Source organism: Scardinius erythrophthalmus, assembly GCF_964197995.2.
Source record: "Scardinius erythrophthalmus genome assembly, chromosome: 21".
NCBI classification, from domain to species: Eukaryota; Metazoa; Chordata; class Actinopteri; order Cypriniformes; family Leuciscidae; genus Scardinius; species Scardinius erythrophthalmus.
Window position 1 is genome coordinate 33709056 of NC_138241.1, and position 14645 is coordinate 33723700.

The 14645-nt window shown below is 36.1% G+C and overlaps 1 protein-coding gene across 5 annotated transcripts in view; it reads left to right on the forward strand.

Annotated features, from left to right (window-relative positions):
* The window catches only part of anapc1 (anaphase promoting complex subunit 1), a 67981-nt gene that overhangs the window by 12716 nt on the left and 40620 nt on the right, over positions 1 to 14645 (forward strand). For all 5 annotated transcript variants that reach the window (XR_014029043.1, XR_014029044.1, XM_081350618.1 and 2 more), the window contains exons 14-19: positions 623 to 760; positions 2764 to 2904; positions 4807 to 4867; positions 9491 to 9678; positions 12217 to 12291; positions 12932 to 13197. Coding sequence is in view for 3 of the 5 variants with exons in the window: in XM_081350618.1 (XP_081206744.1) it covers positions 623 to 760; positions 2764 to 2904; positions 4807 to 4867; positions 9491 to 9678; positions 12217 to 12291; positions 12932 to 13197 (869 nt within the window). In the remaining 2 variants the exon portion in view is untranslated. The remainder of the gene's footprint in view (positions 1 to 622; positions 761 to 2763; positions 2905 to 4806; positions 4868 to 9490; positions 9679 to 12216; positions 12292 to 12931; positions 13198 to 14645) is intronic.

The following is a 14645-nucleotide window of genomic DNA, read 5'->3' on the forward strand; positions in this document are numbered from 1 at the left end:
ATAGTTATAGTTATCTTTAATAGTTATCTTCCTTGGTATGAATGGGCCTTAAGAGACAGATGTGCTCAACACTTGTCACAACTCTTCGTTATATTCAATGACAAATGTACAAGTAAAAACATTCATAGTTCGTAAAATGCACAATAATGTCTTTGGAAGCTACAAAAATCGAAAAAATAACCTTTCAAACATGCTTTTTTTTTTAAAATGTTAAACACAAGTCTTTAATAAAAACAAAAGTCTGTTTAAAAATTACTGTTATAAAACCAAGGCATAAACATATGGACTTTGTTTGATATCTAAAAAAGTTTACATTGGCAATTTTATCAAGGCCCTGCAGTAAATAAAATGGTTTGAGCACAAACTTAATGTTTGTTACATTATGTTTAAAGAAAATTGATAAATTAAGACTAAAATAAAAAAGTATAATGAGTGATAAAATTTGTCCTTAATTTTCAGTCAGCCCTTTTTAAGGTACACACAAGCTGAGTTTGACACCTCTGCTTTATATACATATCAGAATTATTATTCTCATTACCTACAAAGTAATTCAGTTTTAAGCCTTTTGTAATACAAAACCGTGCAGTTTTTAAGCTAATAATCATGACTGTTTTACTTCCAGGTCAGCAAAGTGTTCGTCCCTGGCCTTCTGTCTCCTAGCTTCAGTGTGCAGAACCACCAGCCGCAGTTAATCACTCCTCTGGAGAACATCAGCACCCCCGCCAGGGCCACAGTTCAGCATATGAGCCGACTGGAGGAGGTACTGCAGTGTGCTTATTGAGGGAGTGTGTGTGTGTTATATTGTAGCCAATTAGTGACACACTAATTGAGTCATATATGTAAGACAAGACCACATTCTTAGAGAGGACTCTTGATATTATGTCCTAATGCTTAATGGCCTTCCATTTTGTTCTTACAAATGGATCAATATCAGTATTAAATCACAGTAATATGGCCCGCTCCATTATTTTTTGCTCTTAAACAACAAAAACAACTTGGCCCACAACATGAGGCTGGTTTGATAATCTAATTTCGTGAAACAGAGATCAAGTAGCCTATATGATTGATAGAATGCTTAGTAAATTATTAATCATACCAAATGTAAGTGTATTTAATTATGACTGTTGTTTTAGACCATTTAACGTGAAGTATTACACCATTGATAAAAGCTTCTGCAAATGTCCCCTAAAGCACAAACAGCATTTTATTTTGTTCACTTCAAATCCCGAGAACTACAGATATACTCAGGACAGATAATGTACTTGTGTTGACAAACACATTTCATTAACAGTTTATTCCTTTTTATGATGGTAATTTACTACCAATAACGGCCACAAATACCTATTTTAGTAATATTTTCAAAGCGTTTCATGCCTTTTTTTATTATGATTAACAGTTTATTGGTTTTTCAGGACATTTCAACACACACACAAATCCATCAGAAAAATTAAGCAGTACACATACAACAAAATAGAATGAAAGGAAGACATAACACGACCATAGACAAAACTATAATACATATTATAAAATTATTAAAGAATAAAAAATAATAATAAAAAAAAAACAGTGATGCACAAAGCTCTTGAGTTTACAACCTTGCCTATATGTAGGTACAGTATTCTATCAAAATGTATCCATCAGTCATGTTTTCTAGTTAAATGCTATGTTTATGAGCCAGAACGCCATTAAACGCCCAAAGTGTACGAATGATACTTCCCCCATTTCAAGTTATACTCCTCCACTTTATCAAGCAACCTATAGGACAGTTGTTCAAGGGCAGCCAGCTGACCCATTGCAATCCAGTGCAGGTGCAGAGGGGGCTTTCCATTCTTTGACCAGAAGTTTCCGGCCTAGTTTCAAGCCTTTTTTGATAGGAAAGTGAATGTTAAAATGCCCCCATTATGCTATTTTAAAGGATCCTTATTTTGTTTTTGAGGTTTACATGCAGGAAAAAAACAATTTCATTTTCTCATGATACACATTGCAGCATCACCGCTTTACTCTCAGTGTCTAAAACGGTTTGATATAGGGATTCGGTCTCTCTAAATCCCTCCCTTTCGAGTTCGCAATCACGTGCACTCTGTGTATTGGGAGTGGTGGTACTGACTCTACATTTTACAAGATTAGATATTTGTCAATGACTCTCAGGATCTGTTGTGCACCAAATCCTCACCCATCATCCTGTCAATCATCTCTCCTTACTAGCTTCACGTGATAAATGAAATCTGATGTATTGTAATACATCCGATTACCGCAGGAAGCCTGAACATGTCCCTTTAGGGGCACATCCATATCCATTACCGTATCTGAATTTCAGCTCTATTCACCACTTGAATACGCAGTGATATGAACAGTTGGCATTGTTTTACAGTATAAATTGTGCATGTCAAGTGGATTCACAGCACAGAAAACAGTGTCTTCTTGACATGTCAACAACACAAACCAAATTATTCCAAGCCTCAGCTACAACTACAGGGTTTGAGGGCGGGTCAAAGTAGATGTCGTATGCGGGCAGCCAATGAAAACCATAGACTGCCATTATGCAAATGTGTTAGGTTCGAGCAGGAAGTAAGACTGGAATTACTTTTTGCATTCACAAACAGCTGTATCACACACTGAATTAAAGGTAATAAAAAAAAGCACTTCAAATAGAAACAGGTGGCTGTAGAAGGGATGGGCATGAACGTGCAACACCTCACATCACTGTTTAATGGTGTAATGTTTTCGTGTTTTATTATCCGACTCCTCATCTCCTGCTCTAAGGTTGGCATGCCATCCCCTGTGTTGGAGGTCCGCAGCGCGACGCAGCACCACGAATCATCATGGCTGGAAGACTCTCCTTTCCAGCAGGCTGCACCTCATATCCACACCCTCCGAGACCCCGTCAGCAACAGAGTCACGCTGGTTAGTGCAGCCCGGCACCTCTAACCCCCTCTCTGCATTTGGTTTATTGATATTCCAGAGTCAAACAGAGTCATGCTCTTTTAGAGAGGGCTGTACAATTAGGGTGCGCTGGTACTGATGGCTGAATGGGTAATAATTGATATGATGACTGGTATTATTAAGCTATAATTATTTATCTCTTGTTCATGAAGCTGCAGTTTGCAATAGTTCATGCACGCTTTTAATTAAAACCAGACTTTAAAAGGCCCAACGAAACGGAAGTAGCGACAGACTTTTCTTCTTTCTTTGTGACGTACTTCTGAGTGTATTAGATTATCGAGAAGAAGAAATGTAGGGTGGACACATGGTTCTTTGCATCAGATTTTGATTTGAACTAAATGATTAAAGAAGTCAATTTTGATATATTTAATATCAAATTAAACAGGCATGGATGAATTGTTAACAATAAGATCTCTAACATGCATTTACAAAATATATAGAGTGAATTTTAATTTCATGCTGACTTTAACATCTTTTAACAGAATGACACTTCAGTACTTTTGAAAACGTGTATAAAAAGACTTTGAAAATCAGTTCCAATGTGATATTATGTGTTTCCAATATCAGCTGATTCTGTCCAATCCTGATAATTAATTAATATATATTGGCCGACACTGATATAATTACCAATATATCTTGGATCTCTAATATACAGTGCACAATACATTTGTTTAGACACATTGTTTGCCGAATTAAAGGGATAGAATTTACACCGAAAAATGTCAATTCTGTCATCATTTACTTGCATTAATTTACCCTCAAGTTGTTCCAAACCTGAATGAGTTTCTTTCTTCTGTTGAACAGAAAATAAGATATTAAAGAATGTTGGTAATGAAACAATTGACGGTAGTCATTGACTTCCATAGTAGGAAAATAAAATACTATGGAATGGCTAGGTTACAAACATTCTTTAAAATATCATATTTTGTGTTCAATAGAAGAAAGAAACTCGTACAGGTTTGGAACAACATGAGGGTAAGTAAATGATTTAATTTTTGGTTGAAATGTCCCTTTAATTACAATTTAGCCTATGCATAATAGTGGACAATATATTTTATTCATTGATAACAAATGAAGTATAAAATAAACACTTATTTATTTACACATTATTTACCCCAGATTCACAAGTTGCCAGTATATTTTGGAAGGAACACTCTTCTGTTGTTCAGCAAAGTGGACACAGCTTTTGTCCGATGGCAGTAATCTCAAAATGCCCACATATGTTGCGGTGAATCGACCTGGCTCACTCCATATATCGCTGTCTGTACCATTGACATAAATGTAGGAGCTGCATTCTAAATGCATTTTCAAAATGTCAGAGAGGGTCAAGATGCTTGTGTTTGTGCTGACCACTGCTGCTAAAGGCAGGAGCTGGTAATTGCTTTTGTCGTTCAGTGCCCGGCTGTAATTGAGGGACAGACATGTGCACCAGGAGCCCGTCACTGTTTTGACAAGACTCAATAAAGTCTGGTCCCCTGCAGCCAGCCCCTCTGCGTTGTCATTTCCCACTGAACGGCATGTCCTACTAGAAGAAATCCCCTCGCAGGCCTGTCAAAGCAATCTCGCCACAACCAACTTATGTGGGATGATATGCTTCAGAGAAAGGGGTTTAAAAATAGCCAGTCTAAGGTTTGTTTTCATCCAAGTCATTGTAGAATGCTTGCTGGAATTTTTCTGCATGCAGTTGTTCTTTTTTTTTCCAATTTATTTTAGCAAAGGGAACAACAATAGCCTGCTTGCTTTTGAATAAATTCGACCAGATATAAATAGCAACGTGACGCCTTTAGGTTCAGACTCTATTTGATGATGTCTGCGGTTCAGTATGTGCTGCTAATATCCGCCTCTCACTTTTCTTTTGTTCAGGAATTGAGCTCCGGTTCCATGTTAAGAATCACCATTCCTGAGGTGGCCACTTCAGAGCTGGGTAAGAGAGTACACTCGGATAAAAACTCGTCCAACAGTGTGATGCACTGCTTCAAATGCAGCACAGAGCTGAGTCACAAGCTGTTTGTGAGCTTGAAAAGGCACAACAAACCATCAAAACACTCATTTAAAATAATATATTATAGCTATATTTGGAATTAATAATTCTAGAATGGGTGGGTGATTTTGTAGGGGAGTGCAGAATAAAATAATAATAATAATAATAATAATAATTAAAAAATATTTGTACTGTTGCAGACATTTTTTGGTTTGCAAACCATGCATTTAGGGCAGAACGATTTGGGATTTTTTTAATTTAAGTGTTCACACTTGGAACAAAACACCCTTTACAAAATGATTTTTACTTAAAAAAATATTTTCAGTCAGTATTTGGTAACACTTTACATTAAGATTTAATTTGTTCACATTAGTTAGCTACATTAGTTAATGAATGAACAATATGTCTTCAGCATTTATGAATCTATAGCATTTATTAATCTTATTTCACTCTCTTTTTAACCAAAATTTGTGTCTGGTAAGAAAAACATTAATAATCCCATAAGGGAAATTTTGCCAGACCTCAAACATACACATAATTATTTCTATAAACCTAAATAAGTATAAATGTCAAGTCAATAAATTCAATTAATATTATTTAATGCACTATAAACTAACATGAACAATCCATAAACTATTTTATTTCTTTTAAGTAACATTAGCAAAGATTTTAATAAATGCTTTAAAAAGATATTTCTCATTGTTGGTTCATGTTAGCTAATGCATTAACTAACATTAACAATGAGACCTTATTGTAAAGTGTGTTGGTCATGTCATATTCATTAATTTTAGACTATGATTAGATTATTTAAAATAAAATAAAAATTCTAGAGAAAATTTATTACATATTGCAATATTATATTTTTCTTTTCATATTTTTGTTAACAGTATAATTTTGTATTAAATTAAATTACCACCATGGTGCACAAAAACTTGATTAACGAGATTAACACTGCCGTTTTTCCAGCCACACTCCTATGAGACCTATCAGTATTTTGTGTAGTTATTTTGTAGAACTCAGATCCTGATTTATATGGCATAAATGATGTGCTCAAGGATCTGTTACTAATGAACGCACTTATGCTTTACTGCGAAGTAAAACTGTGAGTCATTCCTGCCACTTTCTACATTTAGACATGTGACCTTTACTAATGTGTTTGCTATAATTATTTCAGGAAGTATACATGATACATGCTTAGGGTCTGTTCATGTCATTAGAGCAATTTGCTATTACTTTTTCTAATGACTTTTTACAATTATAATGTTCACCACCTAGAAACCACCCAAAGCATGCTAGCATGACGGCGATGACTTTTAAATGGACAAACAGCGCTCGCATCCCAACTGCGGGAGCAGGTTTCCCGTGGCGGATTCATTTTTGTTTTTTTTCTTGGCCTTTCGTCTTAGACTGATTGCGTGCGACATCTACCCATCCAGCTTTCTTTACAATTTTCTCAATTAATGCCAGCTTCCTGTTAATAAGTACTTTAGTTTGAAAGTGGTGGGCTTTGTACCACTAATAAAGTGACATTTTATTCAGGTCCATCCTGACCTTTTGGAGTTTGTTTGCTAATTAAGCTCTAGGCAAAGTCACTGAGAGTTTGGTGGTGTGACGCTGAACGATAACAAATAAAATGAAAGAAGTGGAAAATGCCATTTTAGATATCCCTAATTTATGTCTAGTTGGGAACAAAAAAACTACTTTTACTCGTTTTGCTGGAATTGTATATTAACCAGTGAAGATTTCACTAGCACAAGCTTGTGGGACAAATTACAAGCTGAATTTAATACTTTGAAATAGGGGTTTGTTTAAATTAAATTACTAACCCCAAATTATGAGGAGTAGTGACAGTCATGCATGTCTTAGCAAAACATGAAATTCTCTTATTCACTTAAATTATATAAGCTCATTTCCACCATGGAATAAAAAATTAAAAGGTAATTGTGACTTTTTATTTCACAATCCTGACTTTGTTCATCATCTTTGAATGATCATCTCTCATTTCTGATTTTTTTCTCAGAATTGTTTATAGCACACAATTCTCTCTTGATTTCTTGCAATTTTGAGTTTGTCTCGTGCTTCTGTTTTTCTCAGAATTAACAGAATATTAATTGAATTAGTGAATGATTTTGTCCATCAATATGAACACAAAATGGAATGTACATATTACCAAAACATTTCTTGAATGAAATATGCATTTCGTGATATAGACAGTCATTTCGTCCACATAAGTAGGTGCACCTTAACAGAGATCATAACCTGGAGAAAAAAAGTCAGCTACAAACTGGGAATTGCGTGTCAGAATTGCGAGATATATACTCAGAATTGCGATGTACACTCACTGGCCACTTTATTAGGTACACTTTGCTAGTACTGGTTGGACCCTCTTTTGTCTTCAAAACTGCCTTAATTCTTTGAGGCATCGATTTAACATGGTTCTGGAAACATTCCTCAAAGATTTTGGTCCATATTGACATGATCGCATCATGCACTTGCTGCAGATTTGTCGGATCTGAACGATCTGAACTGTTGATATAAGGCAGGATGGATCCATGCGTTCATGTTGTTTACGCCAAATTCTGACCCGACCATCTGAATGTTGAAGCAGAAATCGAGACTCATCAAACCAGGCAACGGTTTCCCAATCTTCTATTGTCCAGTTTTGGTGAGTCTGTGTGAATTGTAGCCTCAGTTTGCTGTTGTTATCTGACAGGAGTGTCACCGGTGTGTGTCTTCTTCTGCTGTAGCTCTTCTGCTTCAGTGTTGGGCATGGTGACGCTCTTCTGCAGACCTCGGTTGTATCAAGTGCTTATTTGAGTTACTGTTGCCTTTCTATCAGCCGAACCAGTCTGGTCATTCTCCTCTGACCTCCGGCATCAACAAGGCATTTTCACTCACTGGATATTTCTCTTTTTCGGACCATTCTCTCTAAACTCTAGAAATGGTTGTGTGTGTGAAAATCCCTGTAGATCAGCAGTTTCTGAAACACTCAGAACAGCCCGTCTGGCACCAACAACCATGACACGCTCCAAGTCCCTTAAATCACCTTTCTTCCTCATTCTGATTCTCAGTTTTAACTTCAGCAGATCATCTTGACCATGTCTACATGCCTAAATGCATTGAGCAGTTAAACAAACGTACCTAATAAACTGGCCGGTGAGTGTATAAACTCTAAATTGCATGAAATAAAGTCAGAATTCTGAGCTACAAAGTTGCAATTGCTTTTTTTATTCAGTGGAAAATGGAAATGGGCTTTCATAGTTAAATATATGTTGAATATTCAAATCAAAAAAGCTATTTCCCGTCAATTCCATGCCTTTGTGTATTTAACATTTTTAAAATTTCAGATTGTTTCCCCCCAAAATGTAGTATTAATATTGGTACATAGGGCTTATTATATCAAGGTTCAAAAAATGTCTTTTCTTTCATTTCATTTCATCTTGCTACAGAAATCCACTCCAACCAAACCAAACCCCATGTATCCCTCCACCCTCAGATCTCTCTGTATCAGGTCTTGTAGCCCCCGTGTCACGCAGTCGAGCACTCTGGCAAACAGTCATCTATAAACCCCCTCAAGTGTAGTGTCCCTTGCTTCGCTCGGTTCCCCTGTGTTCTCCACCCCCTCGCTCAGATGTGTGTTCCAGCTCTGGCTGTGTCCTTTGAAGCGCCGGCCCCCTCCCTGTGCACCCTTCAATAGAGCAACATTCATCTCCATTATCGTCACCTACACTTATTTTTGATGTATACACATGGGGGTGGGCGATATGACCTAAAAATGATGTTTAAATGTTATTTTTAATGTTAATCTAATATATATGGTATTAATTCATCAGAGATCTGTGGTGACAGCTGACTAAAAACATGTATTAGTGGTGTTTGCTAAAGAAAGCATCATTATAACAATTGGTTAATACACTTCTTCTTCGGTAAAACTTAATAAGGTTCATTAGTAGTTTATTTATTAATCTTAGTTGGTATTAATATCAAAGGTTGTATTTATTAACATTAGTTAAAGCACTGTGAACTAACACGAACAAACAATGAACAGCTTTATTTTTAATGACTAACATGAACAAAGATTAATAAATATTGTAACAAATGTATTGCTCATTGTTAGTTAATACAATAACTAATGTTAACTAATGAACCTTATAAAGTTTTACCACTTCTTCTTATTAAACTTCAGCATGCTTCAGACATGAATCATTCGTCAAATCCTTAAATAAAAGGAGTGCTGTTACTTACCAAGTGATTTTTGCCTGATGGATAATGAAATGAGTGAAACAATCGTATTGACTCACAAGAGGCCTGCGGGGGTTTAAAAGACACTTAATATTCAGAAATATTATCGATTTGACTACACCGATATATTCGGATGTAAACCTAACTTTATTGAGCTGTATGATGATGACACTATTATTGTCTTGTGTACAGCTGCTTCAAAGCAAATTCATTTCATAATTGATTAACTTTTTTCAGGAGGCACTCAACCCTTACCTAGAGACTAAAATATTACAGAAAGCTTACTTTTGTTATTAACGGCTGATCTTTCTTTCACTCCCACAGTCAAACGTTGCCTGCAGGCCGTCAGGTTTATTTTACCCAAGGACACTGCCATGAAAGTGCTGGTCAAGTGGTACAACAGTTACAACGCCCCTGGAGGTCCCAGCATGCACCTGGAGTGGAATCTGTTTGTTACATGCCTAATGACAATGATGGGTTACAACACAGAACGACTGACGTGGACTCGCAACGTGAGTGTGTCTTTGGTCTGACATCTGTGTCTGTCTTTGCGTTTGATAACCTTGGGGAATTAGGTACCCGTTTTAGCACACTAGGATTGATCAAAAATTTCAATAAATGAAAACTTTATACGAGATTTACAATTTACTTAAAGTCCCCATGAAATCAAAATTGACCCTATTTACTTTGTTAGCGCATATTACTAGTCTTGTGGTGAACAATTAATCCGTGCAAGAAAATATTTAAAAAAAATTTTTTTTTACCATGGTAATCTTTAATCAAAATCTGAAAATGCCCCTCCCCTCTGCATTGGAGGACCTTCTCTGATGACGTAGGTTTGAGGAATTGGGTTGAAAACGCTTAACCACTCCCCTCAAACCGTTAGTCTGTTATGAGCAGAGATGGAGAGGAGGAGCGCTAGAGTAAAACCCTGCCCTCTGTTCAATATTCCGTTTCACTGGGAAATACGTCATAACACTGGAGAAAAGTCGTTTGCAACTTCCGGTTCACGGGGACTTTAAAAGCACAATTTACTTAAACCCTTTTAAATGTACTTTTTTTGTGTTTTAAAATGATCATAGTTAAACATTGTGTCTATCAATTTAAACAATTTACTATACATTAAAGATTATTTTCTACAAATGATTTAAATATGATCTTTAAATTATTTTTTGTGATTTTTTTTTGCATTAATGTTATGTAAAGTGTTTTGTAGATCTTATTTGCTTGCATGCAGTTCATATAATTTTGTTTAAATAAATACATAAATAAAAGTATTTATTTATCAAAACAAAACACTGTTTATTTTATTAATCTCTCAAAATAAAATACTTTATTAAAATAAGAACACTATTTATTAATTTATCAAAACAAAATCAGGGCTCCAGACTGCGACCAAATGGTCGCATTTTGCGACCAGAATTTGAGAGTGTGCGACTGAATTTTACACCCAGTCGCACATGTGCGACCAGTAATTTATTTTTTAATTTTTTCACGTTAAACGTGGAAGGGGCGCGAATGTGTGGCAGGCCAATGAGTGTGAGAAGAAAAGGGAATGGCCCCTGTAACTGGCTAATGTGTGGAGGGGGAGGGTCCTAGAGATAATCGAGCGCGCGTAAACGTCAGTGGGAAGGAGACGGAGACAAATATCAATGTCACGGACAGACACAGTAGGATGATGATGATTCAGAGTCAGAGGTTTGTAAGGTGATAAAGGCCTGAACCCACTATTTTCGGGAAGACTGGCTACGAGAATTCAGCTGGTTGAGGTACTGTAAGGAGATGAACTCCATGAGCTACGAATGTGGCAGTCGCTACCCCAGAACTGCGGGGAAAACGAAATTTGCAGACAGTGCAGGCACTTCGCAGTTTAAACACTCAATCTCAGCCTCAAGCATAGAGTATGCCGTGACATGTTAATAAATAAAAACAAAATGAAAGTGGAAAAAAAACTGCGCTACTCAGCACTCATTCTGCTTCACAGACCGTTTAATAGTTCGAACCAATAATAGACAGAGCTCCTCTCGCCAGTCGCGGGCCGATCGCGATCACCCGAAACAGTTACATCGTGGAGATCCAGTGAAGAAATCCATTGAGTTCGCGACAGAATTAATAACATTGCTGCGAGATCAAGTGAGAAACATTCAGATTTGACGCAGAATTCTCTGTTATAAACCATATAAGATCAAACAGCGCTGACGTGGAAACCAGGAGAAACGTGCAATGAGCGAACAAGTTATAGAAGGCTTGGTCCACAGATCAGCAACATTCACCTTGGATTTAATGTAGTAACAACTGTAACTATGGTATACTGTGGTTATAACAGTAGCCTACACATATTTTTCCAGCACTTCAAAACTATATTATCATATTTAAATGTTATTTTTTAATGTGTTGACCAAAACATTTTTTGTTCTTCCTTTAAAGATTGTACCTATTTATAAAACTAAAAGTTTCAAGAAGTAGGAAAACTCACACTTATTTTTTAAAAAAAAAAGAAAAAGATTAAATTACTATTGTAAACATAGCTGCAGAGGACGCTTACTGGCTATTTTCACTCCATAATATCTATGATAATAATTAAAGTTAACTTTATCTATACACCTCAAATTAAGCTCAGTGCTTTGTCATCCCACAGTGCTACCAAATACGTTCTGTAGAACTTAGTGCCGCTGCCCTCAAATGTTAGTCTGGAGCCCTGTGAACTTAAAATAAAACTGCACATTGTAATTTCTGTACGTTAAGGCTATTTATTATCAAAGCATTTGTCAGTAATAGTTATTTTGGGGGAAAATGTGAATAATTGCATTGCAAGGTGATTTAAGGTGTGCCCCTAAATTTTCTGCTTGCGCTCCTAAAATTTTAAGTCAGGGGCTACAGCGCTCCTAATAAAAAAAGTTAGTCTGGAGCCCTGAAAATACAAAACTATTTATTTATACTGAATTACATAACATCATTGTATTATAAGATGGCCGATAGCTAAGTTTCCAATTGGTGAATGAACCCTTGTCTGTCTTAAATGCTCATTAACACACTTGTCATCTCCACAGCTTCATTTTGAAGTGCCTCTCTCTCCAGTAATAGCCCCTAAGAAGGCCCGTCCTGCTGACACGGGTTCAGATGAGGTGAGTGACCCTAGACATGCCAGAGGTAAAGGTCATCTGGTCATCTGTTCTCTGCTTGAACTGCAGGTTGAAGGTTGAAATGTTGATTTAGATGTGTTTTTTACAGAAAGGCTTATAAAAATATATACGTTGCGGTTGTCGTTCAGAAGGTCAGTAAGAGAAAGGAAGCAATACATTCTTTAAAAAGCAAGGATGGATTAAATTGATCAAAAGCAATTAGTATATTCTTACAAATTATTTATATTTCAAATAAATTGTTTTCAATGTTTCTTGAGCATCAAATTAACATTTTAGAAGGATTTCTGAAGGATCATGTGACACTGAAGACTGGAGTAATGATACTGAAAATTCAGCTTTGTAGCTCAGGAATAAATTACATTTTAAGACATATTTAAATAGAAAACAGTTAGTTTAAATTGTTATAATATTTCTGTTTTTACTGTATTTTTTAAATAAATGCAGCCTTGGTGAGCATAAGAGGCTTTCAAAAACACAAAAAAATCTTACTGGCTCCAAACTTTTCAACGTCAGTGTATATAGTGTGTATCAGCCCTCCACTGATTTCCTGTAGTGAATGTTTTGAAGGTATTTATTTACTCATGGTTTGTTGATATGTCTACATCTGTTCTGGCATCAACAGGATTGGGCATACCTCCGTTGCTCCGACTACCATTGGCAGATTTCCATGCTACCTGCAGTGGCGGTTCAGGGCCTGGAGTTGGTGTCGCCCCCTGGTGGAGTGAATAACCAAGAGTCTGCTGTGGGTTTGGAGTCGTCCGCCCTCCTCTTCCCACATATCCCGGTGCTCTTCTACGTTCTGCACCTGCTCTATGAAGACCTGAAGCTGGATGAGCTACAGCGGAGCGGGGCGAGAGCTCTGGTTGGTCTGCTGCAACAGCTGGCCAAGTAATTTTTTATTTTATTTTGGCCTGTTTGATAGAAATAATAATTAATGAAGTGGGAGAGACCAGAGTTTGTGTTTTTTATGATTCATGCACACATGCACTAGGCTCCTAATCAAGGAAACTCACCCAACTCCTCAAACCTCCCATTTCACATTGTCATTGCTGCTTTTCTTTGTGGCGTATCCTAATTATAGCTGTAATGTTTTTCATTGTTTATTAAAATGTCAAGTGCATGCTGTCATGTGGACATAACATAAAATAAAAACAGCAGTGAGAGTTTAATTGGTTGCCTTTTGATAAACCCATGTGGGCTTGAAATTTAAAAGCATTGAATTATAATACACAATAAGACCAGATAAGGCTGTAACCATAATCCTCTATTGAGTACTGAATCTTTGGCTCCTGTACATTGTTTGCGCCTTTTGTTTGTAGGTCAGCATTAGGGCTGGGCAACATTTCTCTTAATATTTTATAAGTAATAATATTATAATATAATATTAGATAAGTCTTTTGACAATATTGGATGCATATCTCTACTTATAAGCATAATTTCCTGGAACCATCATTTCAACCAAACAGCACATTGATTCTTGAAACATGGGGCAAGATATGACCCACAATTTTACCTGCTATTATTTTTGAAAATAGCTACATTGTAACTTTGAAATTATCCAGAAATTATCACTAGAAACTGTGACAGAATTGAATGTTTTTACTCTTTATTCTATCAATATTATTATATTTCACTCTTTTCACCCCAAATCACCCTTCCTGATGCTATAACTTTTGTATATTCTACTACTTAATATAATATCACATTATGAATTTTATATATTCTATATCTTCTATATTTCATATAGATTCAAAAACATGTAAAACCTTAGAAAAATACAAGTGTAAATGTACTGAGAGAAGGTAATTTTTAATTTATAAAAAAAAATACTCCTCCTTTTTAACACAATTTGAGAAAACACTTAATATCAGTAACATCAGTGTCATCCAGCATCCTTCAAGTTCCTTACTCCATATTTTTCTTGTTATACGTTCAACACAGGCTCTGACACACACACACACACACACACACACACACACACACACACACACACACACACACACACACACACACAGACACAGACACACACACACACACACACACACACACACACACACACACACACACACACACACAAACCATAGCCTATATATTTAGGATTTTAACAAATCATACTATTTTTTTTGAAGCACTCACTTTAGATTTTGTTTGGTAGATGGAGCAGACAGTCCATTTGAAACCATCCTGTACTCTCAATTTATTCTTAATCAATTAATTAATTAATTAATCTTAATTAATGTTTGACTTGACAATACATGTTTTTTTTTAATGTTGAGTGGATTGACACATTGACTGAGGTAAAACTGGAAGAAACAGGCGTCCGCTCCCAAAGATAA